A 27,727-nucleotide genomic window follows, 5' to 3' on the forward strand; every position below is an offset into this window, starting at 1 on the left:
GACGCATAAATATATAGATCTCGAAATAGGATAAATAAAGTAATACTCATCTTAGAGAAATAAATAATGGTTTGAGGGTGTCTCTTCTTATTTGCCTCATCTGTGCTTATTTACGTGGTTACTCATTGGAGAAATGTTTTAGTTTTCTTCGTTTTTCTTCTTTTGATGAAAAACATGGAAAATAAACAAAGTTGTTTTCACTGCCAAGACCATAGTTATTATAAATGAATATGTATTATATTAGTAAAATTTATAGAAGCTTGCTATTTGTAATGCTTTGCTATAGATGACCCTCAAAAAATAATAAAATATAATTTTATTATTTATACCCCCTTATTTATCAATCTTATCATTTTATTTTTCATAGCCTCTTAGTGCTACTCGTTACTCTCTTGTTATTCAATTATATCATTAGTTGGAATCGCTTAAGGCATATCAGTGATACTCTTCAGAGGATCAACCTAGAGTTTAACCTTATATAATCTATAAAAGACCTACAAACTAAAAAAAAATTAGAAAGGTAAATATATTGATAATTTACTATCAATGCACATGAAAGGGGCAAGATAACGATGATCCAAAGCAACACCAAATAATCAGCTTTTATTAGGAATAAAAAGAAAAACATGTTGAATGAGCGCTTGGAAAGAGGTTCTAAAGGTAAATGTAGGCTCAATATTCACCTAGCATTTTCATCAAATAGAAAGTAAACATAATAAAGATATTACATCACCCGTAAGATATATGGCAATCGTCATGCGTAATCAAGAGGATATATGTGTTCTTTGATACTCTATTCAAAAGTGCCACCATGCATAGAGACTCATCCTCTATCAAAAAGAAAGAGTTCAAGAACAACATAAGTATTACTTTCATCTCTTATAAAAACTTCGAATGACTTAGAAATCATCCAGGGAAGCATCATAAAATTGATGCTCCTACTCTATTCTTTAATCTAGATATCAACTCTCATTGCCAATCCAAAGATAAACTCTACCTCCGAATCAATGGTCTTCATTTGGTTTGAATTTTTTGTCGGCTTCAATCCAAATAACTTTACTTGGATGGCTTATTTTTGATAGTTTTTGCTAGTCATAAGTGCCCAGCAAGCCAATCACGTGAGTGATGGCACGTGTGACTTGATACAGAATCTTTTTGCTTATTATATTTTGGCGTATATCACTTCATAACTATTGCATAAATGCATATATATTGTAATGTCCTTGGATTTGTGCAATGGGAATCGGATCGTGATGAGATCACGATAATGAGATCGATTCACCTTTAAACACATATCCTAAATAATCCCGGTCATAGGTTACTCGAGAGGGACATCGTGATAACCGGATAGACTGGTGTGCTGTATACCCGTCCATATGATGGATGCAGCTGGTCTCATAGCTGCTCGTGTAGGGACACTAGGGATACAGTACAGGTGCTCATTGGAGAATGAGTTCACTGATTGATCCGCTTACGGAATGCTGGATGGTTGATGATGCCTTATTGTCAGACAACGATTCCGTAGTCCTAGTGGTGTATCTGGTTCTTAGACTTGAGACACCAAGGATGTCCTGTATGAGTGCTCCACTCTTTGATACCAGACTTATAGGTTTGGCTGTTCCCAGATCTAGTACAGTTGGTCATTGGGAATGGTAGTCGACCTTACGAGGGCTATTGAGTGTCGATAGAGGATCATCCACTCTCGGTATCATGAGAGGAATATCCCATGTGTTCTTGCTCAGACAAATCCCTGGCCAGGGTCATTCGGGTTGAGAGAGAAAGAGTTCTCCGGGAGAATCCGATTAGAGCGAGACTCGAGTAGAAACCGTATGGGTCTGACAGCACCATGCTCGATATACGGTCTCTGGGATATTAGATGGATGAGGGACTATAGGTACATGGTAACTGAGGACAGACAGGTCCAATGGATTGGATTCCCCTGTATCGTCTGGGGACTACGGCGTAGTGGCCTAGTACTTCCGTAGTCGATGAGTCGAGTGAATTATTACAGAGATAATAATTCACTGAATTAGAAGGAGTTCTGACAGGTATGACTCACGGCCAGCTCGATATTGGGCCTAGAGGGTCACACACATATGGTAGGCATTGCGATGAGTAGAGGTTCGGATATGAGATATCCGACGAAGCCCTTGTCTTATTGGATGCAGATCCAATACCCACTAGGGAAAGGACCCATTAGGGTTTTGACACGGGATCTCTATAAATAGGAGGGATTCACAGCCTCATAGGCTAGAGTCTTTGCTTGCCCTTCCTATTCTCCTCTCCCTCTCCACCTCAGAGTAGGCCTGGAGTTTTGAGGAGCGTCGTCGCAACCCTGCTGTGTGGATCACCGCTAGAGAGGAGGACGCTTGACCTCCTTCACCCTCTCCTAAGGATCTGCAAGGAAACAGGGATATACGATCTCCCTAGGTAACACAATCTCTATACGCAGTTTTTGTGTTTTTGCGGATTTTGCGCACCAATCTTCGCACGACGATGAACATCTTTTTGGGAATCGGGGATTTTTGTTTTCTTGTTCTTCCGCTGCGCATATGATGTCGCCCCCCCTATGATTTCCCAACAGTGGTATCAGAGCCAGGTTGTTCGTGCGAATGATTGGTTTTTGAACTGCGTGTGTTATGTTTAGGAAGAATATTGACGTCAAAATCGTTGACGCAAAAGCAAGGAAGGGCAACAACAGTTGCTGCCCTCGATCTGCATGCCTGCAGCCACCTGCAGCGGCAGCCGCAGCCGCAGCCAGGCAGCACAGCGCCGGCGCATGCGCAAGCGCTGTGCCTGCAGCAGCCGGCCGGCGGCCTGCTTGCAGCAGGCTTGCTGCCGGCGGGGCTGGCAACCCACGGGCAGAGGCGCCGCAGGGCAGCGGCGCCTACCGCCGAAAGGAAGCGGCGCCTGCCGCCGCAGGGCAGCGACGCGCGACGCCTGCCGCCGCTGCTCCCGCGGGCGAAACCCCCCCCACAGGGGCGGCCGCCCGGCGGGACAGCACCGCCTGCGGAGGCAGCGGCGCCCGAAAGGGGAGCCCACCCGCAGCGGCATCGCCGCCAGCGGGCGTGCCGCCTGCAGGCGAGGGCAGTGCCCTCGCCCCGCCGCACAGGCCGCCGCCGGCAGGGTGGCGGCGGCGGCAGCAGCGAAAAGGGGAAAGGGTATTAGGGTTTTCTGCGCAAAAGACAGTTTTGCCCCCTCGGAATTTGAGAAATTCCAGTTTCTGTCTTTTGTCCAAATTACGAAAATACCCTTAGGAATTGAGAAATTCCCTATATATCCCTGATTTCAGAAAATATTAATTAATTAAAAGGTTTAGTTGATTATTAATTTTATTATTATCTAGTAGTCCTACATGATGATGATTATTTATACATGTGATGTATGATGAGTGGACGGATGATCATGGACCGTGTGATGTGTGTACTTGTGATTATTATTATTGAGGTCTGCGAACCTCCATTATATTTCTCGTTTATTGTCGGGCCTGCGTGCCTATGATTAAGTTGTAATCACATGAGGAGGCGCAGCGGGAGCGTGGAAGCCATAGCGGGACCCACGAGACGGACGATCGTGATGCATGGAGATGCATCAAGATGTCGACGGAACCAACGAGGACGAGATGGACGATCACAAGGCATGGAGATGCACCGTTGCACACATAGATCTTGATGTGAGTGATTAGGCCTACTGGCTCGGGCCTAATCATATTAGGTTGTGGTCCATGATCATCTGGTGTGATTGCTTATACACAAATTAGATATGTATATATATTTGCATGTGATGTAGATATATATTAAATATGTATATGTGTGACATGTCATATTAGGAGACCAAATCATAGAAACATCTCTCGATAATATTAAGTCGGTAAACGTGAGGCAATTAGATTGACCCACGTGGCCTTCCATCGTTATGAGTAGGAACCGAATCCCGGTGTAAGTTGAGTTGGTCGAGTCCCTCGAGACTCACCTATATCGCGATTCGCTATCTTGCTTACGACATAGAGATGTCACCGGTGACCTGAGGGCATGATATGCTTGGTCGAGTCCCTCGAGGGTATATCATCAAATCAGACTCATCTTGTAACGAAGGTGTTGACTTAACCGAGCATCATGGTTGGTCGAGTCCCTCGAGGCCATGGTGATTCGGAGGCCGAACAGGACGGGAATCACAAGGAGTTGTGATCGGCAAGAGTTGTCTACCTTTTAGGCTTAGTGTGATTGGTCGAGTCCCTCGAGGTTACACTAAGACGCTGATTGGATCCTGATCCCCACTAGAAGTCTGCCGGAGACTTCCGTTTCACGTGCTGAGGGTGTCGCGTGACTCGTTAGTAAAATAGTGGGAGCATATTAAGATAGAAGTCCATATCTTGATAGTTTATTTCTTGCAAAATCTGCATGTTATTCATTTTTGCTACATCTTTATTTTCAGAAAATGTCGCTTTCAAATCCCTTACGTGGCATACTTGATGTCAACCGCCTCACTGGTCCAAATTATACGGATTGGCTCCGTAACTTGAGAATTGTTCTCACAGCGGAGAAAATCGTGTACGTCCTTGATACAGTGATGCCTACGCCCGAAGAAGGGGCAAGCGAGGATGAGATCGCTCGCTACGTGAAGTACATTGATGACTCCACTCTTGCTCAGTGCTATATGTTGGGCTCTATGACTCCAGAGTTACAGAGACAACATGAAAAGATGGATGCCAGATCCATTCTCCTACATGTCCGTAAATTGTTTGAGGAACAGGGAAGGACTCAACGATATGAGATATCCAAGAGCCTTTTCCGCGCTAGGATGACTGAGGGGACACCGGTTCAGAACCATGTCCTAAAGATGATTGAGTGGATAGAGAAACTCACAGGTCTAGGAATGGTCCTAGAGGATAACTTGTGTGTGGACATTGTGCTTCAGTCCCTACCAGATTCCTTTTCACAGTTCATAATGAACTTTAATATGAACAAGCTTGAGGTGACTCTCCCAGAGCTCCTCAATATGTTGAGGGAGGCAGAGAGTACTATTAAGAAAGAGAAGCCAGTTCTCTACACTAGTGAGACCAGAAAGAAAAGGAAAGCAGAAAGGTCCCTTAAGAAGGGAAAGGGCAAGGGCAAACAAGGTAAAGCAAAGGTTGCTAAGAAAGACCCAACAAAGGACAAAGGCCAGTGCTTCCACTGTGGTAAAGATGGGCATTGGAAGAGAAACTGCAAAGAGTACCTTGCAGAAAGGGCGAAACAAAAGCTTGATGAAGCTTCAGGTACATTCATGATCAGTCTCCATTTGTCAGACTCTTATGATAACACATGGGTATTAGATACCGGTAGTGCTTATCATATATGTAATTCGTTGCAGGTTCTGGCAAGGCCTAGGAGACTAGAGAGAGGCGAGATGGACCTCAAGATGGGTAATGGAGCAAAAGTTGCTGTATTAGCTGTTGGCGAGGTCGCCCTACATCTGCCTAGTGGAGCTTTTATTGCATTAGATGCATGTTATTTTGTTCCTTCTATTATCAAAAACATTATCTCCATTTCATGTTTAACAGTTAGTGGATATAAATTTGTTTTTGAGAACAATGGTTGTTCGATATTATTAGATGATAAGATCATCACGAAAGGAACATTGCATAATGGTTTATTTATGTTAGACACCACTCCACATATCATGAATATAAATGTGTCCAAAAGGAAACGAGATGAGTTGAACAGTGCATACCTGTGGCATTGTAGGCTAGGTCACATCCATGAAAGAAGGATTCAAAAGTTGCTAAATGATGGATATCTAGATCCATTCGACTATGTGTCATATGCAACTTGTGAGCCTTGCATTTGTGGAAAACTGACCAACTCTCCATTTAGTGGAACTGGAGAGAGAGCCACTGAGTTGTTGGAACTCATACATAGTGATGTGTGTGGACCCATGTCAACTCATGCCATTGGAGGTTACTCCTACTTCATTACATTTACTGATGATTTCTCAAGGTATGGATATGTGTACTTAATGAAGTACAAGTCCGAGGCCTTTGAGAAATTCAGAGAGTATAAGAATGAGGTGGAGAACCAGACTGGAAAGAGTATCAAAACTCTTCGATCAGATCGAGGAGGTGAGTACTTAAGTACAGAGTTTACTCACTTCCTCAAGGACCATGGGATATTATCCCAATGGACACCTCCTTATACACCTCAGCTCAATGGTGTCTCTGAAAGGAGAAATCGTACATTATTAGATATGGTACGGTCCATGATGAGTTTCGCTGACCTACCCATCTCATTCTGGGGATATGCCCTAGAAACCGCAGCTTACCTTCTGAACAGAGTTCCAACTAAGTCGGTGGTGTCTACACCATATGAGATATGGAAAGGGAAGAAGCCTGATCTTAAAGTAGTTAAGATTTGGGGCTGCTCTGCCCATGTTAAAAGACACAACCCCGATAAGTTAGAATCAAGGACAGGGCGATGTAAATTTGTGGGATACCCCAAGGAAACTTGTGGGTATTATTTCTATCATCTCGAGGACCAAAAGGTCTTTGTAGCTAAGAGAGCAGTATTCCTTGAGAAGGAACACATTCTTGGCGGAGACAGTGGGAGAATGATAGAGTTGAGCGAAGTTAGGGAACCAAGCTCAAGCACCACTCTACAGCCCGAGTCTGTTCAGGTATCTAATACACAAGTTTCAACTTTACGCAGGTCTGATAGAGTATCCCATCCTCCTGAGAGATATGTGGGACATATTAGAGCAGAGGATGTAGAGGATATTGATCCTCAGACCTACGAGGAGGCTATTATGAGTATAGACTCCGGGAAGTGGAAAGAAGCCATGAATTCTGAGATGGATTCTATGTACTCCAATAAGGTTTGGAACCTAGTTGATGCACCCGAAGGTATTGTACCCATCGGTTGCAAGTGGATCTTTAAGAAAAAGATCGGAGTAGATGGAAAGGTAGAGACCTATAAAGCAAGGCTAGTGGCTAAGGGGTATCGTCAAAGGCAAGGTGTTGACTACGACGAAACTTTCTCACCCGTAGCAATGCTAAAATCCATCAGAATTCTATTGGCTATTGCAGCACACTATGATTATGAGATCTGGCAGATGGATGTGAAAACCGCATTCCTCAACGGGAACCTGGAGGAGGAGGTGTATATGATGCAACCTGAGGGATTCGTGTCCAAGAACTGCCCAGATAAGGTGTGTAGGTTGCTTAGATCCATTTATGGACTAAAGCAAGCTTCCCGAAGTTGGAACATAAGATTTGATGAGGCAATCAGATCTTATGACTTCGTTAAGAACGAAGATGAGCCTTGTGTATACAGAAAGGTAAGTGGGAGCGCTATTAGCTTTTTGGTGTTATATGTGGATGACATCCTCATCATTGGGAATGACATAGGAATGCTATCCACAATAAAGGCTTGGTTATCTAGACACTTCTCCATGAAGGACTTAGGAGAAGCATCTTATATCTTGGGGATTAGAATCTATAGAGATAGATCCAAAAGGATGCTTGGCTTGTCCCAGTCCAGGTACATAGAAACTATTGTCAAAAGGTTTGGCATGGAAAATTCCAAAAGAGGTCTCATACCGATGAGACATGGGATATCGCTTTCTACGAGTATGTCCCCAAAGACTCCAGAAGAAAGGGCGAACATGGATATGATACCTTATGCCTCAGCAATAGGATCTATCATGTATGCCATGCTATGTACTAGGCCTGATATAGCGCATGCTCTGAGTGTCACGAGCAGGTATCAGGCGGATCCAGGCTTGGAGCACTGGAAAGCAGTAAAGTGTATCCTTAAGTACTTGAGAAGGACTAAGGATCTTTTACTAGTATATGGAGGTAATAGCCTTAAGGTTGAAAGCTACACTGACTCAAGTTTTCAGTCTGATGTCGATGATAGCAAGTCGAATTCAGGGTATGTGTACACCTTGAATGGAGGAGCAGTGTGCTGGAAGAGTTTCAAGCAAGATATCACTGCTGACTCGACCACAGAGGCGGAGTACATTGCTGCATTAGATGCAGCAAAGGAGGGAGTCTGGGTGAAGAAGTTCATCACAGATTTGGGAGTCGATACAGATAGCGACAAGTCGACTTACTTATATTGCGACAACTATGGGGTGATTACTCAAATAAGGGAACCCGGGTCTCATCAGAAGTGTTCTGAGGAGGTTCCAGCTTATAAGAGAGATCGTAACCCGAGGAGATGTAGCAGTGGAAAGAGTTCCATCCGAAGATAACATTGCAGATCCACTAACAAAGCCATTGTCTCAGATTGTCTTTGAGCGTCACAGGGGTCTGATGGGGATCAGACACATAGGTGATTGGCTTTAGGTCAAGTGGGAGATTGCTAGTCATAAGTGCCCAGCAAGCCAATCACGTGAGTGATGGCACGTGTGACTTGATACAGAATCTTTTTGCTTATTATATTTTGGCGTATATCACTTCATAACTATTGCATAAATGCATATATATTGTGATGTCCTTGGATTTGTGCAATGGGAATCGGATCGTGATGAGATCACGATAATGAGATCGATTCACCTTTAAACACATATCCTAAATAATCCCGGTCATAGGTTACTCGAGAGGGACATCGTGATAACCGGATAGACTGGTGTGCTGTATACCCGTCCATATGATGGATGCAGCTGGTCTCATAGCTGCTCGTGTAGGGACACTAGGGATACAGTACAGGTGCTCATTGGAGAATGAGTTCACTGATTGATCCGCTTACGGAATGCTGGATGGTTGATGATGCCTTATTGTCAGACAACGATTCCGTAGTCCTAGTGGTGTATCTGGTTCTTAGACTTGAGACACCAAGGATGTCCTGTATGAGTGCTCCACTCTTTGATACCAGACTTATAGGTTTGGCTGTTCCCAGATCTAGTACAGCTGGTCATTGGGAGTGGTAGTCGACCTTACGAGGGCTATTGAGTGTCGATAGAGGATCATCCACTCTCGGTATCATGAGAGGAATATCCCATGTGTTCTTGCTCAGACAAATCCTTGGCCAGGGTCATTCGGGTTGAGAGAGAAAGAGTTCTCCGGGAGAATCCGATTAGAGCGAGACTCGAGTAGAAACCGTATGGGTCTGACAGCACCATGCTCGATATACGGTCTCTGGGATATTAGATGGATGAGGGACTATAGGTACATGGTAACTGAGGACAGACAGGTCCAATGGATTGGATTCCCCTGTATCGTCTGGGGACTACGGCGTAGTGGCCTAGTACTTCCGTAGTCGATGAGTCGAGTGAATTATTACAGAGATAATAATTCACTGAATTAGAAGGAGTTCTGACAGGTATGACTCACGGCCAGCTCGATATTGGGCCTAGAGGGTCACACACATATGGTAGGCATTGCGATGAGTAGAGGTTCGGATATGAGATATCCGACGGAGCCCTTGTCTTATTGGATGCAGATCCAATACCCACTAGGGAAAGGACCCATTAGGGTTTTGACACGGGATCTCTATAAATAGGAGGGATTCACAGCCTCATAGGCTAGAGTCTTTGCTTGCCCTTCCTATTCTCCTCTCCCTCTCCACCTCAGAGTAGGCCTGGAGTTTTGAGGAGCGTCGTCGCAACCCTGCTGTGTGGATCACCGCTAGAGAGGAGGACGCTTGACCTCCTTCACCCTCTCCTAAGGATCTGCAAGGAAACAGGGATATACGATCTCCCTAGGTAACACAATCTCTATACGCAGTTTTTGTGTTTTTGCGGATTTTGCGCACCAATCTTCGCACGACGATGAACATCTTTTTGGGAATCGGGGATTTTTGTTTTCTTGTTCTTCCGCTGCGCATATGATGTCGCCCCCCCTATGATTTCCCAACAGTTTTATCTTTAGGTTATGATCGTACGTAACCCATGTATATAGACCTAAAATGACTATAAAAATCAACCAAAGTGAGTTATCATGCCTACTACAAGCCCTTCACATATATTGAAAAGCACAAACAAAATCAAAAGACATAAATATCTAAAAATACAAACCAAAAATTAGAAAGAATATGTAGCGCACAAATATTAAGATGATTGAGTTCAAGCTACGACTCGACATTGGCAATCAAACTCGATAGTATTAAATGCAAGAATGATGCTTGGCAATGAATGAAACCATATAAAAAGAGATGAGTTGCTTAATAATTGAAAGAGTTATGTGAAACTCAGAGAGGAAAGGGAAATTGCTCACTTAATAAATTTGATATTTTATGTAAGGGCTTGTATGTGGATGATAAATTATCATAAAGCTGTCCTTCGTCTGTGAGTGACTCAAGTGCAAGTGAACAAATGTTGATTGTCAAAGGAATAAACATAATTAGAAGAGGTAGGTGTTTTATGATATGCTAGCAAAGGCCATGTATAGGAGGATCACAAGTTTGTCACATAAATATAGAGTGTAATAGAATATCACCAGGAGGTAACATGGTGTAATAGTTTGAAATAATCTGATATGCATAAGAGAAGTATCATGAAGGATTTGATTATTCCAAAGGATGATTGGAAGCTATTGGGAGCTTCGCTTCGATAAGCAACACTATAGCAAGAATGGTAATGAATTTAATGAATGAATATCATTATGCAATAGAGACGGGTCTTTCATGCATGCATTAAATTTTATATTAGATGAAAGCCTTGATTATTAGTATCTAGGGGCTATGTACCATCAAGGGGGACTTCTAAATGCAAGTACCAACAAGTCCAATGAGAGACTTTTTTATATAGAGACATGATCGGAATGATTGGAGAGTAGGATTGTTCCAGAGGTCATATTCGCATAAGGGAGCTCAACAAGTCAGAGAACAAAGTTAAGTAATCGAACATTACTACTTAGGGCGTAACGAAGAACAAAATCAATGTGAGCTCTATAACATAATGGTAAAAGCTATGTATGAGAGTTATAATCTGTCTTTTCATCGACCAAAATGAATTGCTTAGATAACACAAAGTTATTGAAGTAAGTGGTTGAAATAGGCAAAGAAACAATGACAGCCCAATGGGACTTAATTATCCAAAACCAAGCATCGGTCGGAATGAAGGTGAACTCGAATGGGTACATAGTGCAATAAAGATGAATATGTTGATCATGAAGAAAAATGATATAGATGTGAGGCGATAGATGAAATTGTCATAGGCATGGAAGCACCATGGTATCATAGAGAGGGATTTTCGTAGAGTCATCAATTCCTTGCACTTATGAAGGGAGAACACAAGGTCATGAAAGGGCCAAGGAGGTGAAGAATGTAATGACAAACTCTAAGTATTGAGACAAGATAGAAGTGCAAAGATCAGAAAACTTCATAAGGTCAATGTCAAAAAGCTTCTTATCAAGATACTAAAAGTGAGGAACTTTCGGTTAATATGAAATTGCTCGACGAAGGAATGGAATATGAAATGTGTGATGTTGTAACCTTTGTGATTATAGGAGTAAGTGACAAAAATGATGTTAAAGGTGATATAGCCTTAAAGGCAACTAAAACCAATAGTGACTTACTCCAAGAGGAGCAAAATTTTATACTTTCGATAAAATTTTTTTATATTCTAAAAGTTCTATAGCAATGAGAAGGTGAATCACGATAGCTAGTATAGTTCAAAGAGTACAAATACTTCGGATACTTCAGAAGCACAAGCAAAGAGTAAGCGAAGGTTAGTAATCGGTTTGATATGTGAAGTAAAACTCTTGATGAAGCAAATGAAGTCAAGTAATTTTGCTATTCTCAACTCTTAAGAAAATAAGTAAAATTGAGTATCACAATTCTTTAAGTTATCCAGTAGAGAAGCTCTGCACATGTATAAAAGATCATCGAAGAGACTATGGTAGATAATAATTATCAAATCCTCATCAATGATCAGTCATAATAAGAGTGGATCATTTACTATATTTTTTTAATAAAATATTATTCAAAAGGAATCAACTAGTGAATTTTACTAGAAAAGATCTCAAAATTTTAAAGTTTGTGAGACAATGCTTGTTAAAGCTCTAATAGACATTTATTCAGTTCAAAAGGCATGAGACGTGGGAGGCACTAATAGACAACAGAAAGGTCTTTTCCTTCATTTGAGGGAGATACAAGGCCTAGTGAAAATTAGAAAAAATTGATTAACCTTACACTAGAGTTAAAGGCACTAGTGAGTTAAAGTAATGTTGGCGAATCAAATTTCAACCATTTAACAACAATGAAGAGTAGATTGGAGCAGAGAATCATATTGCAACTACAGTATATGAGTGAAAATTCAACAAAGATGAGAAAAGATAAGTATGGAAAAATGTCACAAATAAGGTTATATACAGCGTGTTCGATGTAATATTTCTAAGTGTTTTCTTTCAATCTTATTATAAAAGATTACAAGGAAACTAATCTTTTTATAAATGAATAAACAAGAATATTATATGACTTAAGTAAATCTAATTAAGTATATGACAACTTGGTATTTATTGCTCAATGCATCACTATGTGATTAGAAGATGATGAAAACAATTATGTTTGTATGATATCGTCCTTGTTTATCAAACATGATTAAAAAAATTATTAAAATTTTTTAAAATAAGATTGTAAATAATAATTTCAACTAAGAATACATAGCCTATCAATTTGCCTAGAGTTTTCGGGTAAAAAAAAATCAAATTTTGTAATAACTAAATAATTAAGGATGCAATTCATGCATAAATTATGTAAAATTGATTTAAAGGTGTTTTTAGTGTGAGTTTTATACAAGTTGTTACCTAATTTTAAGACCGTTGGTGGTGGACAGGAGGATGATTTGATGCCGCCACGTGATGGGTGACTTGCAAGTAGTCAATATCTAATCACTCGGAATCCCTTCGCGATGAAGTATTCCCGAAGCAAAAGAAGTTACATTCCCGAATAATCCCTTCTAATCACTCGGAATCTCTTCTCTGCTCTGCTCTCCTTTAATGGTCAATCCGCAAGTCATCCGCATCGACTCAGCTGGGCTACACCCCCGCCGTCGCCGTCGAGAGAATCCAGAGTTCCAAGGTCTCCAAACCCGCCCTTAAATCTCTGGCTTCTTTGAACAAGGCCGAGACCTCCACCTCCACCGCTGCCGCTCTTAGAAACCTCGGACGGGGCATGGACGACCGGGTGCGGCAGGAGGGCCGCGTCCCACTCAAGGAAGTGGTGGCGGACTGCACCCGGCGGTGGTTCCAGGACGCGCTCAAGGAGGCCAGGGCCGGCGACGCGGGGATGCAGGTCCTCGTCGGTCAGATGTACCACAGCGGCTATGGTGTCCTGAAGAACGACCAAAAGGTGAGGGTAATTTCATGCGATGATCTGTTTGATGGTAGGTTTGCTGATTTGGGGATGTTGGTTTTAGTGTTCCCAACTCTGGGGCTCTGTTTCTGTTCACTTGGTGGTTAGGGTTTCGATTGCGGATGGCACCTGATAGCACACAGATGATGAAAATTTGGAGTTCTTTGATTTGTTTGGACCCGTCAACAGCTGTTGCACACAGAAGGCAACTTGTTGATTGTAGGAGGCGGCTTCGAAATAGGAAGAGCAAACGATCTGTCGGCTGATTGATTTCTGCCTCTAGTTTCTTGTCTTTCTGAATCAACCATTCAGAATTTACTTACCGGATCCTCTGATAGACAAGTTTGTCTCTCCGGAAAGCTGTTTTAATTGCTAGATATTCCAGTTATGTTTGGAGCTATTGGAAGTCTAAAACAAGTACTGCCTTTGCTGGTTGTCAATATAATTGTTGTAGATTGTTGACATAATTGCTTCTCAGTTCCCTCGAAGAAAATTCGTCTAATCGATCGGTTTTAGCAGCCTGCCCTAAACTTGTCCAGTCATAGCAATTTCTATATTGACTTTGTACTTTAGACCATTCAGCATAACTAGAAATATATCTTTTATGCTGTGACATCAATGTATTTTGACGCTTTGACATTGAGACGGCAATGATTTTGTCTATTCCAGGGTTATGCTGAATGGGGCACATGTGTGTTCCTGACATAGATCCCACACGTCAGGTTTGTGAGAGAATAATTGACTCGCTGAAAATTTTCAGGGTTGACACGATCCTCGGGAAAAAAAAGAAACTTTCTGGAGGTTGAGTCAGCATGGGATGTTCTCTAATCTTATCAATTTTGTTGAACCATAAAGCAATCATCTAACTTATCCACTACATGCATGCAGAAGTCTGCACATGCAGTTTGGGAAATAATTAGTCTGAAGATAGTATGATACTGATTTAATGGCATACAACTGTACATTTCTTGCAATGTTCCATTCAATTCTACTAGTTTAGGACCATATATTATGTAGGGTTTATTATTTGTTAAAATGGATGATTAAGTGTTTTCCTTTACAAAATCCCTAATGTGAATTTGATTTTTCAGGCCGATGCTTGGATTGCCAAAGCATCAAAGTACCGTTCATCGGTTTGGAGGGTTAGCGACAAGCGTCCAGGTTTGTCTTCTTCTTCTTCTTTCATCTTGTTTCTCTTCTATTTTACTTTTTATATGCATGGGTGTGTTAGAAATTTTGGGTTGCTTTTTTATTAATTTTTTTGAGGAAGGTGGAGGTGAAAAGCAGCCATGCTTTGTGTTTTTCTCTGTACATTCTTTTGCTGTCATAGCTTTCATAAATTTGTAATCTTCTTTATTTGGATGAGTTTTGTTGCTAATGTCATTGTCATATTTGTTAGGTTACAATGCCAGTGACTCGGATTCTGATGATAATGAGAAGATTGTTATGAAATCATGATCAGAGGTAACTGAAGTTTCTTCGTAAATTTGAAGAAAGATCATAAAAGTAATTCTATCTTTGTAAATGCGCTTGTAGCTGGATTGATCTTATAGTGAGTTGATAGGGTAAGGAAATCACTGACTAGGACTAGTATGATATTATTGCTTATTTAAAATGCTTGAATAAATAAATGAAAGTATATTAGATATGTGAGAATACCAAATTCCTAATGTGATTGTTAATGATAAATGATGTATGATTGAGCTGTGAATGATATCCATGAGTGTTTCTAGTCTGTCTAGTCATATTTTAAGGTAGAACTCTAGGTTCTTGGTTGCTTCTTTTTTTTTGCCCTTTAATGAATCTAATTGTTTGTTAATTTCTTAGTCATACTGATCCTTTCCCTTTAGGTTTTAATAGCTATAGAGCATCCTTGCTCTCTAGTAGAAGATAGGTTTCCATTTGCTTGGAAGAAAAGTTAGCTGCATGTTGAATTTTATTTTATTTTGTGGTTCATTAGCTTGATTCGATGTGTCTGAACTCTGAAGTTTGTTATGATAACTAGTTGCCAACTCTTTGTGTGTGCGCGCCCAGATAACTTTTAATGAATCATGAATCTGCATTCATTGGATGCTGCCCTGTCGTAATTCCCATGCTGATATCTGAAGTCCAGTGTGCATCTACTGCAGCACTTACAGCGATTTTGGGAACAACATGCAAATCCACTGTGGTGCTTCGACATGGTCTTTCTTGCCTCTTCTCTGTCTGTTTTTGGTTTCCAAATAATGAGTTGTAGGATTCAAGTTTTTGAATGTACTTCACCGAGCAATGGAAATTTAAGCTTCATTACAGTCTGAGCTTTGGTTGGTTAGACCAATTTAGTTGCAACATTTCAGAAACTGAAAGCACTTTGTTAACCTTGTGAGATCCCTGGATTTCTACTCTTAAGCAAAAGTTTAAACAACTTCAGCTGAAAAGTCAAAGAACCATTTTTCTCAGCGTAAAAAAGTTTTATGAAGTCAATGATGGCTTTACATTGTCATTCATTGAACAGTCATTTTTTCTTCTCATGTATATACATACAATGAATAGATTAAACCTTCAAAATCTGATATTACTGATTTTTACAGATTAAACTTGGCCACAAGTAGATATGGCAATTCTTGCAAGAACATCTTATTCCAGTCAGAAGCATCCTTAATAGCTTAGTTTTCTTGCATGAGATGGTGAATATCTGAAGATTCCATGCTGTATAGATAAGCTTAGCAACATGAAAGGCCCAAGGATGTTTTCTGCAATAATTGCAGTGAATGGATACCTTAGAACATGATTTCATGTGATTGCCTTCAGCAAGGTTTGTGATTAGATCTGTGTGATCTATTAGGTTGCGAAAAAAACAGATGTGCCAGCTAGCAACACATTCTTCTGTCTAGCTGCAATCAGTTGAGGCCAACTTCAACTTTTGTTCTTGTTTTCAGATCCCAAGACAAAGCAAATGAGTGGGGTTTCCTTCTCCATCACTTGTTGGATGTCAAAGGTAATCTGTCTTCACCCACATTGAGTAAGTATCAGATCAGTGGGTCACCAGTAGTTGTTTAAGATTTAGGATTTAAAAGATTATGTGAACTTCTACTTTATTTTCATCTTTGTGAAGCCAAAATAGATGCAGTTTCTGGTTGCAGTCCTTTTTTGTCTTCTCAACAGCATCTGTTTGGCCATCAATATATGACATAAAGAACCAATCACTGAGAAATAATTGAACTTGAATTGTGGAATAGTTCTTATCCTAAATATCTAGATTACTTGTCTCCATAATTCTTTGCTGTCACTGCATAAAATAATCGATTCTGGAATCATATTCATAGATAGAATATTTTGCTAGACAACCTTTTGGTAATGCTTGCTTGATCCAAGAGTTAATACTCAGTAGGTTCTACTAAATAATGCATAGTATTAGCTGTAGTCCTTCAGCCGACAAACCTCCTTTATATCAATTCCTCGTCTCTCTTCAATGCATGAAAGGTCTTTCTAGTACAAGGATCACTCTTTTTTTTCTGTAGTTCCTGCAACCATACATTTCCTGGATCCCATTTAAATCTCTTAGGATGATTCAATTTGATTAACATTGAGGACATATTTCAACCAAAATATTAGATTTACTTAGTGGGCCTTTTACCAAATTAATTTTTAATATATTAGTGATGTTGGTGGAGTTGCTATCACTCCAGAAAAAAAATGGATTAGGTCATTAGCTGAATTGTTTATTACCAAAATCTATACTTCTCTGTTCATCATGCAATTTACAAGTTTAGAAGCATGCACAATTTTGAATGGCTTTCAATTCCTTTTGATATGTTTTACATCTTTTCTTCTATTTTTTTTCTGTGCTTCCACTCGATCGATCTCTCTGCTTCACTCTGTTCCATATAATAAGAGGAAGAAGTAGAGTTGCATGGATATCCACAAGAACAGCTCGTAATAGAGATAGAAATGTTTTCCGTGCAATTAATCCTTCCTGATTAGACCCATTCCGGCCGCCACGTTCCGGCGGCTGCACCCTTCAAGAGTCCTCGCAAATGCTCTCGAGTTGCGACCGATGTACTCCGACCCGGCCGCTCGGCCGCCGACGATGGATCGGCTTCTTCCCCGACGCAATCTCGGTCGTGTACTCGTCGCCTCCTCGTGTCCTGACCATGGCATGCCTCCTCCTCTTCTGCTCCGGCAAGGTGGGCGCGGGCATGAGGAAGTAAATGCGCCCGCGCTTGAGCTCCGACTCCGGTGGCACGATCAAGATCCGGCGCCCGACGCCTCGGGAGCACGGCCTGGTCAGCACGTGGTTGGGGTTGGCCGCCAGGATCTCCCCGGCGGAGACGCGGCGGCTGTACTCCTCGACGTGGCCGCTGAGGTGGACGACGCGGACGACGTCGAGCGCCCCGCACGGGAGGACGCAAGCCAAGCAACACCGCAGACTGTTCCCCATCCTAACCACTTGGGCTTTCCTCCCTCCCTCCCTCCCTCATCCTGTGGCCATGGTTTATATAAGAGAAGCACTCAGATGCCAAGTAGATTTCGTTCACAGCCATACATGCTTCCACAAGGGCGAGCGGATTCCCAACCTTCGTTAGCTGGTCTCTCTCATTCACCATATTCTAATCCTTCCTCGTCAAGAGCTGCGTCATTGGACTTCCCAAGCTTCTTATCTATCAGAATGCTAATCCAACTCAGTACCACTCTTGCGAGCTGTCTCCTTTGACCTCACCGCTATCATAATTTTCCCGTCAGATTAAGGTTTGAGTGTCAAATTATTGTGATCTTAGGTGGATCTCCCTCCGGTGTGCTGTAACACAGGTGTCTTTCTAATATCTAAGCGGCCTGCAATATCAAATGAATTAACGCCGCTGCTCACACGTCTTCCGGATTACAATAACCAGGGCTCTACTTGTTTGTTCCTAACCATCGCAGAAGAAATATGTGTGTGATATAGGACACACACATTCGACTGTCATCGGTAATCTCAACTCGCGCTCTCTATTGCTTATCATCTGAGCTCAACTCATTCTGAGGGCAACTCCACGAGGGAGTGAAGTAAACACAAAAACAGAAAACAAAAAGGAAAGCAGAGAAACAGAAACAAAGGTGGGTCGTGGTACGGGCGCGGTCGCACGTGCGAGGCTCGAAAGCCCGAAGCTTCGTGTCGGGCACCGATCGACACGGTGTCGCGCGTTATTTTAAGTCGCCGATCCGATTCCATTCCCGCCGCGGTATTCCCCGTTCTCCTCCCTCAATTATAAGCGGTTGGCCGGACGCTGCGGTCGTCCGTCCGCTCCTCTGCGTTCTTTCGTTTGGTTCAGTTTTATTTTCTGACGTGTCGAGCGCGTATTGGCCTTTTGGGCTTCACGTGAAAGACTCATTGACCTGTTGAACGAGCACTGTTTCTTACCCGTCACGGATTACTTCTCCGCGATTGCGTCGCCGATGGGACCCACCGTCGCGCCTATCTGTGAGACGGCGAACGACCGCGGTTTTCCTTTTGTGAGTAATGCATTGCTTACCCTTCCGGGGCTGCGATTGGTCTTCGTTGGGACCCACGGTCCTTAGACTCTGCGGACGTCACTTGGGACTCTTCATCTCGAGGGCTCGCTCGGTAACCGCCTCCGTATACGCCTCACGCAACGGGTACTTACCGTCCACATTCCTGGTGAGTCGTTACCAGCATATGCGCTGTTCGTCGCGCTACTGAGCCACGCTGGCGGTGACCAGACACCGACTCCAATCTCGCGCTTCATAAGCGTAACCAATCTTCTTCTTTCCTTCCCCTCTCTCTCCGTCTCTCAATCTTCTTCTTCTCCTGGTTTCCTAACCCTCTCTTTCCCACCACCTTCTCTCTCTATCCTTCTTAGACGACGTCCGTTGGCGGCGATCTCCATAATCGGTGAGCTTGATGTCTGTTGTTGATGCAACTTCTTTTTCCTTTGGTAGCTTGATGTCGGTTATTGATGCGATGCCTGTTCTGTTGTGTAGTTTGATGTCGGTTCTTGATGCGTTACCTGTCCCCTTGGGTGGCTTGATGCGGGTCCTTCATTAAACCAAAAGAAATTATACCAAACGATCATCCCAAGAGGGCAGGTATTGTATCGGTTCTTGACATCAAGATACCCAAGATGACAGTCATCGCATCAAGGAACGATAACAAGACACCCAAGAGGCCAGGCATCGCATGAGTAATCTCCATCAGAATTAGATCGAAAGGTTTCTTCGGATATCTTCCGTCTTTGTTTCTTGAATTCGTCGTACGTGTTTCGGTTCCGTAGATTAAGGATTTTTTTGTGCGTTTCAAGTTTGGGTTTCTTTGATTTCTCGTCGTTCTCGGGGTTCTTTAGATTAAGATTTCTTTTGTACCTCCCGTCTCCGTTTCTTTGGATTCGTCATTAAGATTGGGGTTCCAGAGATTATGCCGTCTCTGGTTTTTGGATGAAGATCGGGGCAGGACGAAAGACGCCAAAGATCCTCGTGCCAAAACGGCCGCTGTATTCTTTAAAGAGCAAGAACGGCCCACAGCCATTAGGAAGTTGCACAAGAATGATCTCTGAGGAGCAACTTTTGGCTGCAAGGGCATGACGGTAGAATGGTGCCTTGCCTTCCAATGCAATTGTGTGGTGAGTGACTGACCCATAGCAATTTTCATTTTAGTTGCTTCTTTCTCTAGTATTAGACGTCAAAATTGGCTTTAGGGCTATATAATTTGTCCATGCTTCTAATGACATATATGGTTTCTTGTTGATTCTGTTTAACTTCTCCACATCTTTACCCATCTGCTTAATGGTAAAACCGAGTGAACGTTACTTGGTGATCTAGTAATGAACGTGGACCCTATAAACTTGCGTGGCAGAGTTGCCTTCTAATTTCTCAATCATGAGGAACGTCAAACTATATGAATGATTCGTTCACCTCCTTTCTTTATGAATGGTTATGGCTAAAACCTTATTTGCCTTAGCATGATTCACTACTGCACAGGTATACATGCTGCATATGCTAAAACATCTTTACTGTTGCAATTTTTTTATTGACTCGATACCAAATAATTTGTAAACTCACTTGCATAACATCTTGCTGTTAAAGATGGTAATATACTTTGGTGTTTAAGCATTATAGCAAGAATGAAATTGAAAAAAAAAAGAAAAAAAAAGAGAGAGAGATAGGATCAGAGACATGTTCCCATAAGATGTAATCAAATGCAGGGTTCTGTTGTAGCAAGTACAACATGCTTTAGAAACTTCTTTTGTGGTCTGAGATTTAACAACTGATCTTAACTTGTGGTTAATTCTGAATTCTTAGACCACCGGAGTTTTAAGTCTTCTTAAACCTCATATGCCTTGGACATTTTTATTTACAGCTAAGACCTAAGAGAACCAAAAACATATTCTAGTATCTAAATGGTTAAGTAATCCAGTAAAAAGGTTTGGTGTTACCCTTACTCCTTACAACAGCAATCCTTGTATCACATTTTCCTTTAACTACTACCTTCCGAGTTCCGTCCCACTCCAAACCTGGTATTTGCTCACCTTTCTTCCTTTTATTTTGTTTTGGTGAAGAATTTGCTTGTTACCCTCCCAAGAATCAAGCTCCTGCATCGGAGTGTTCCTCTGGTGAATACTTGCAATTGTCATGAGTTCACCAACGTTAAAAGTACTCTACAAATTTCTTGTCAGCCGTAGTTAACAAAAATTAGCATTGCTGACCTTAGCTACCTTTTTTCACTTAATAGAACAATCTCATTAGACTTTTTCAACCAATAACTTACAGGATCAGAATCAAAAGCAAAGGTGGCCTCTCAATTTTCAATCATGATGAACTACATTAGATTTACTTGTCAAGGCCGTTTAGGAAAGGTTATAAAAATTTTAAATATTAACAAAAAGAAAGTCATGCTAGGATCGCTAGCCAAACCAATTGCAAATATTTTTTTGTCTTTTTATTTGTTAATGTTGGTATAAGAGAAGATGAGAAATAGAAGCAAAGAATAATGACATAAATTAATAAACTGTTATTTTTACTAAATATATTATATATACATAAAAATACTTTGTAAACATTAGTTGATGATTTAGATAATGAAAATTTTAAATAGAAAATGGTGTTTTTGAAATATAAAATGTTTACAGGGTGTTGATATTGGATACAGTACCTGAAAAAATAAAGGTTGAGTTAGACAGTTCAGGAATATTTATATTTTTTTACACCATTCAAATAAGTTGATTGTTGAAACTATCAAGTGTATGGTAATTCTTCATGGTTAAAAAATGATGTATTGTATTGTATATATATATATATATATATATATATATATATATATATATATAATGGTTAGAATTTTACCTTAAAATGATAATTGAAAACTTTAGAGGTAAGGATAGATTAGTAGTAAATTTTGGAAAATTTTTGTTAAAAAGTATGGAATTATTAGTTTAAGATAATGTTTTTTAATCTTTATTTAGTTGTAGCTTATATTTCTTTTGGCATAGACTTCGACACTTTCGTCTATATTTTTTTATCCATATTTTGATTTTAATTTTTTAACTTTGTGTGTGCATGTGTGCTGTGATAATACTGTAACAAGTTCCTGCGTTAAACTATGTTATGTTATAAATTATATTTCTTCTTGTTCTCATTCTTATTAGATTCTAAGATTATAAAAACAAACAACCACTAAAAATTATACTGGTATGTGTTCTAAAGATGGATGTCTAAGGATGACATGACAAATGAGCTATGATAGTTATGGATGCTTTGACCTCATTTTTGTTATCTCTTTTAACTTTTGCCATTTTGAGTTCCTAGCAACATCATTTCAATTTCTTTACTTACAAACACAAGGTTTTGTAACGTTACGACTTACATAACATGATTCTCAGTAGATTGAGGGTGAGATGGGGAATTGTTCTTGTAATACTGTTAGAAATAGATGCCATAATCAGAACGTGTTAAGTGGTCTTCCCTTATCTTTCTTTCACTTTTGAAAGAGTCTTTTTTTTTTTTTCTGTGAATCATATTTCTGATCTTTAGATGTGGCTACTAGCTTGGTTTTGTAAGAAGTTGCATCTGAACTCAATTGTGTCTCAAAGAAAATAGGCTTCCATTAACATCCAGTGTGGCAAGAAGCTGAGATAATTGTTTAAACCCTCAGCCCTGATGTGTTTTCCTGTAGATATACAAAACTTTTCATGCATTTAAAAAATGTAGGGAAAGATTGAGTCATTCAATTTTATTACAGGACAAAAGTTTGAAATTCATAGTCTTGCAAGTCATATGTTCGAACAATGTTGTTCCTTGCTACATCATTGAATTGTTGCTATCTATTGGTAGCTTGGAATGGGCATCAACATCTTTTTACATTATTATTCTCTTGATTGGGAAAGAGGATTCTTTATTTGTTGGTTGAAGATAGTGGATTTTTTAATTGATTAATAGACGAAAAACAATTATGATATTTAGTCACTGTTGTGGTGACTTGATTGATATCGATGAAAAATGTGCTTATCTTATTATTCACTAAAATATCTTTCTGGAAGTACTGTTTTCGTCTTGTGGCGTCAGAATTAGCTGTGTGCCTAAAAGTTTGCATGTTCAAAATTAACTTCTGAGAGGATTTAAAACTTGTTCGATCATTGTCCTAATTATTTGTCATTTAGCTCTTCTAAGTGATGTCGCTCATTGACGAAAATATGTTAGTACAGTACATCCATTATACCTATGGAGGGATATGACGAATTGCCCAGTTCTTCTATTGTTACCATACATGTGAATATTACCTTACCAATGTTGCTCTTATCATTTTGTTATATCCCTAACAGGAATCATGTGTAGCATTTATTATATTTTGTTTGATTCTATTATTTTGTCTAATCTATTATTTACTTATACTATTTTAGGTGTTAAAATTTTTAAAGTATAATCTTTAAACATGAAACATGTGCAACTTCAATAATTTTGATACTCATTAATTTTAATTTTGTGAGTGTCAAATTTTGTGTACGTCATTTCTAGTGAAAGGGTTTTGAATCACTAAAGAAAAAATATTTTATTGTATTGACGGATTTTGATAAGGGTACAACATTTGTTTATGAATTAAACAGTACTAAAAATTACAATGATATTAAAAAATAAAAAAAAATTCCCACTTCTTCTGTAACTTGGGGTGTGAGAAAGGGAGGGGGGAGAGGAGGAGAGTAGAGGGGTGAGGGGGAGAGGAGAGGAGAGGGGAGAGTGAGGAAGAGTGAGGAAGAGGGGAGAGAGGGGGGAGGGGGGAGGGGAGGGGAGAGTGAGGAAGAGGGGAGAGAGAGGGAGGGGGGAGGGGAGGGGAGAGTGAGGAAGAGGGGAGAGACAGAGGAAGAGGGGAGAGAGAGAGGAAGAGGAGAGAGGAAGAGGGGAGAGAGAGTGAGGGGGAGAGGCATTCCCCTCCTTCTCACCCCTGTCCCTCCCTCTCCTCTCCTCTCTCTCCTTCCCTCCCTCTCCTCATTCCCTCTTCTCTCCTCTCCCTCCCCCTCCTCTCCTCTCCTCTCCTCATTCCCTCTTCTCTCCTCTCCTCTCCTTCCCTACCCCTCCTCCCTACCCCTCCACTCCTCATCCCTCTTCGCCCTCTCTTCCCCCTACCAGTCTTCTCTCCTTCTCTCCCCCTCCCTCTCCTCATTCCCTCTTATCTCCTCTCCCTCCTCCCCTCCCTCCCCCTCCTCCACTCCTCATCCCTCTTCGCCCTCTCTTCCCCCTACCAGTCCTATCATCCCTCCCTCTCCTCATTCCCTCTTATCTCCTCTCCCTCCTCCCTCCTCCTCTGCCTCCCTCCACTCCTCATACCTCTTCGCCCTCTCTTCCCCCTACCAGTCCTATCATCCCTCCCTTCACCTCCTTCCTCCTCTGTTAGTTCCCACTCCATCCCTCTTCCTTCCCGTGTATTGTACCTGCAAAAGGAGTCACCATGACACGAAAATTATGAGAGTATGTTCTATGTCTGTTCAACATAACAGAAAATAATTAATAATAGGGAACTAACTCATCTTCAGCAAAACTATCATGACACGAAGATAAATTATATTTAAAATTAAATATCGACATGCTCAATGTCAAGTTTGGATAATATTATCATACAATTTAAAATATAATGTTTCTCTATAAATTATTTTAGGCAAAAAAAGGTTGATACATCATTTCACAGATTAACTAATTAATCACCGAAAACAAATACCAATTTCTTCCTCGATACTAGTATAACGTACTACAAAATTACGTGTTGGTTAAATACGTCCATCAGCACTCACAGTCCATTACATAAATGCATAAAAACAGTTGATCCTCCAGCAATCTTTGTTACTTTTAGTATATCATCTATTTGTTACAATATGCATCCCGAAAAATTAGAAAAAACATAAAACATAATTAGAAGAAAGAAATTTTAATATAAACTTGGGCATGCATGCATGCATATATACAGTTTCACAAATGTGCAAATCAAGCAAGATTAAAAAAAATTTTTGGTCTCATGGTGACATGCATTAATCACTTTAAAACAGTTATTTTAGTTGGTAATATATAATTTTTTTTTAATTTTGTACCGTACCAATATATCAAGATTTATTTGATTCGATATAATATCAATGTCTAAAAATACTTAAATCCATTTAAAAATACTTTTTTAAAAAATTACATGACTGAACATCAAAAGCTGAAATATATGGTTCATCTTATCATAAACTGATTTTTCTTTAAAAGTATCTCATAATAATTCCTATAAGTTTTAGCTAAAAATGATGTTTAAATTTATAAATCTGAAGTATTGGACAATGACTGTACTGTTTTATGTACATACTATCCTCCTGTATGTACATATTATGTACATTAAGGAGGATAATATGTACATATTTAAATTTATAACTTTTGTATGTACATATTATGTACATACAAAAGTTTTATGTACATATTTAAATTTTATGTATTGTTTCTAAAATTTCGGCAGTTTTATGCTTTTATTTCAATTCAATGAGTTCAAGTAATCCTCTTTGAGACTCCATCAACACTACCAAAAATTTTTGGTTTAACAAGAAATTCTAACAATCAGCATTAAAAGCAAAAATCTATGATATCACTTGGTATGCCCCCACTTTGATACGGAGCAAAAAAAATCTGATACCGTCCATCCAGTGGCGAGAGATCATATGTTGACGATCGATCGATTGACGGATCGATACATATCCGGCGATCAGTATAAAATTAAAAAAACCTGCTTGACACAAACTCTTCTCCATGCATGTCTTTCTTTAACGCTGTCTTTAATTTAAGAAAGTAATGAAAATAACAGTCATGTACTAAAAGCAAGTTGAACAAACTGACTAATAAAATTGTACATCCAACATCTTTAAATTTAATGTGGAAAGGAAAAACATTTCTCTGCAAATATAAGCTGTTCTATTGAAAATAAATGAAAGAGCAAAAAAAGTTCTATTGTAATGCTACAGAAAGCATGGACATTGGACACTAATTGATAAAATGACCGAGATATCAATAATAAAAGAGTTCTATTGGTACAGAAAGCATGGACATTGGACACCAATTGATAAAATGACCGAGATATCAATAATAAAAGAGTTCTAACTTCTAACCTCTAATGCACATGAGCACAAAATAAAAAAAGAGTTCTATTGGAATGCTACAGAAAGCATGGACATTGGGCACCAATTGATAAAATGACCGAGATATCAATAATAAAAGAGTTCTAACCTCAACCTCTAATGCACATGAGCACAAAATAATAAAAGAGTCCCATTGGAATGCTACAGAAAGCATGGACATTGGACACCAATTGATAAAATGACCGAGATATCAATATAAGCAAACAGAAGATGCATTAAAAAGGGAAACTTATGTAATATATCTAACCTCTAATGCGCATGAGCACAAATTAAAAAATATGCTGATTTTTGACAGATTTATAGGATGACAGATACATCATAAACAAAATAATAAATTGAAAGCACAGATAACTACCTTCATGAAATCATATAGAGCAAATACCAGAAAAGAAGGCTTTAACACCAATCTAACAGGTGAAGTTGTGGAAAAGTACAGCCACCAGTGACTAACTGGAGAAGAAAATCATAACCACGCTGGAAATTGTAATTGGCATGGATCATCAGCAAAAGATTAATAAGAAATTTTTAGAGTTAAAACCTACGGCAAAAAATTTTAGACTAAATCCGCCCATGTTGTTCTGTGTAACAGCAGACATCCAATCACATAAAAGAGGCTGGACCTTTTTTAAACATAGTTTTGGATAGTCCAAGACCCCTCAGGTCTGGCCAGCCACCATGCCACCAATAACAAGGCATGTATGGACCATTGCATTTTCTCTGTGGCTATTGGCTCACAATCAGTTGCAGGACATCACAAAGGCAACCATTGCCATTAAAAAGGACCTGATACGCCAGCCACGCACTCATACACCCGTCCCTACAGGACCATTTACTGATTTTGCAGCCCTTGCTCAAATGTTGGCCTGACCCAAACTCAGCCAGTCATGGCTTTCTTTCTTTCTTTTTACACATTAAAACTGAAAGACAAGGACCTGAAATCATTAACCCGTATTGCTCGAAAAAACACTATGCAGAACCTTATGCTTTATATTCATCTCGACAATTCTAAAACTTTATGCACCTTATGTTTTTTAAAATATAAACAAAGACCACATAATAATTCTCCATATACGATAAATATTTCAAAAATTGTCACATTTGCCTTCAGAACTTTACTTATAATGTATTTCTTTGTGTGTGCTCCATGAGTTATTTAAATTTTCCAATATCTCAAAAACTATAACTCCTTCTACGCAGCCAGTCCCTCGTAGCAATATCGTTTTAATTTGATTACTAGACCGTCTTGATACACCCACATCAAGGAGTTGCCCAAAAAAAAAGATGGGAGAGCTAATAAGGCAGTAGCCTAACTTCGAGGGAGATTTGGTTATTGAGCAATGTAGTTTAGAGCTTGGCTCAAATGTAAAAGAATACAAAATTAAATAAAAACAAACATATGAGATTTATTTGCAAGGCAGAGGCTGATGGTGGTGAAAAAAATGAGAAAGGCATTATTGTTCTACTAGAATAAAGAAAGATGCAAACAGATTAAAAGATACAGACCGATGAAGAGAATTATTTAATAAAAATCATAAAAATAACCTAGTAGTAGAGTTAGAATATTATAAAACAACTGAAATTGTAGGTTCGTGAGAGAAAAAAAAATAGTACACATGAGAAAGATGTAGCATTCATAACATAGAACTTAGGCATGCCTAACAAGCTTGAAAACCCAATTAATATAGTGCATTGAAAATTTCAAAACATATGTTCTTTCCTACTATCTTAAGAAACATGATTTAATGTAATCACTACCCGATATACATTATCTTTATTGCTCATCTTTGATGATTATATGTACCGTAACATTATATCACTACCCTAAATACTCCGTTG

General features: G+C 39.9%; 2 protein-coding genes and 1 long non-coding RNA gene across 6 annotated transcripts; 2 read left to right on the forward strand and 1 right to left on the reverse strand.

Moving 5' to 3' along the window:
- Positions 1–12,833: 12,833 nt before the first annotated feature.
- On the forward strand, positions 12,834–16,395 carry LOC135586032 (uncharacterized). Of its 4 annotated transcripts, none has more exons than XM_065150569.1 (4): positions 12,834–13,268; positions 14,363–14,432; positions 14,671–14,735; positions 16,190–16,395. In XM_065150569.1, exons 1-3 carry the CDS (start codon positions 13,092–13,094, stop codon positions 14,727–14,729), a joined length of 306 nt encoding a protein of 101 aa, XP_065006641.1. In that variant the 5' UTR covers positions 12,834–13,091; the 3' UTR covers positions 14,730–14,735; positions 16,190–16,395. The 4 variants fall into 4 exon arrangements, with proteins under 4 accessions (XP_065006641.1, XP_065006642.1, XP_065006640.1 ...); XM_065150570.1 differs by lacking the exon at positions 16,190–16,395 and adding an exon at positions 15,842–16,151; XM_065150568.1 differs by lacking the exon at positions 16,190–16,395 and adding an exon at positions 15,306–15,562 and having other exon boundaries at positions 12,835–13,268.
- An 876-nt stretch (positions 16,396–17,271) lies between these two features.
- LOC135638459 (uncharacterized) lies at positions 17,272–17,691 on the reverse strand. The gene has a single exon (XM_065151568.1). It carries the CDS (start codon positions 17,689–17,691, stop codon positions 17,272–17,274), a length of 420 nt encoding a protein of 139 aa, XP_065007640.1.
- A 943-nt stretch (positions 17,692–18,634) lies between these two features.
- LOC135638306 (uncharacterized) lies at positions 18,635–22,698 on the forward strand. The gene is made up of 2 exons (XR_010496580.1): positions 18,635–19,143; positions 19,233–22,698. It is a non-coding gene; the product is annotated as an uncharacterized LOC135638306 (long non-coding RNA).
- Positions 22,699–27,727: the final 5,029 nt, after the last annotated feature.

Source organism: Musa acuminata, chromosome BXJ3-5 (genome assembly GCF_036884655.1).
Source record: "Musa acuminata AAA Group cultivar baxijiao chromosome BXJ3-5, Cavendish_Baxijiao_AAA, whole genome shotgun sequence".
Lineage (NCBI taxonomy): Eukaryota > Viridiplantae > Streptophyta > Magnoliopsida > Zingiberales > Musaceae > Musa > Musa acuminata.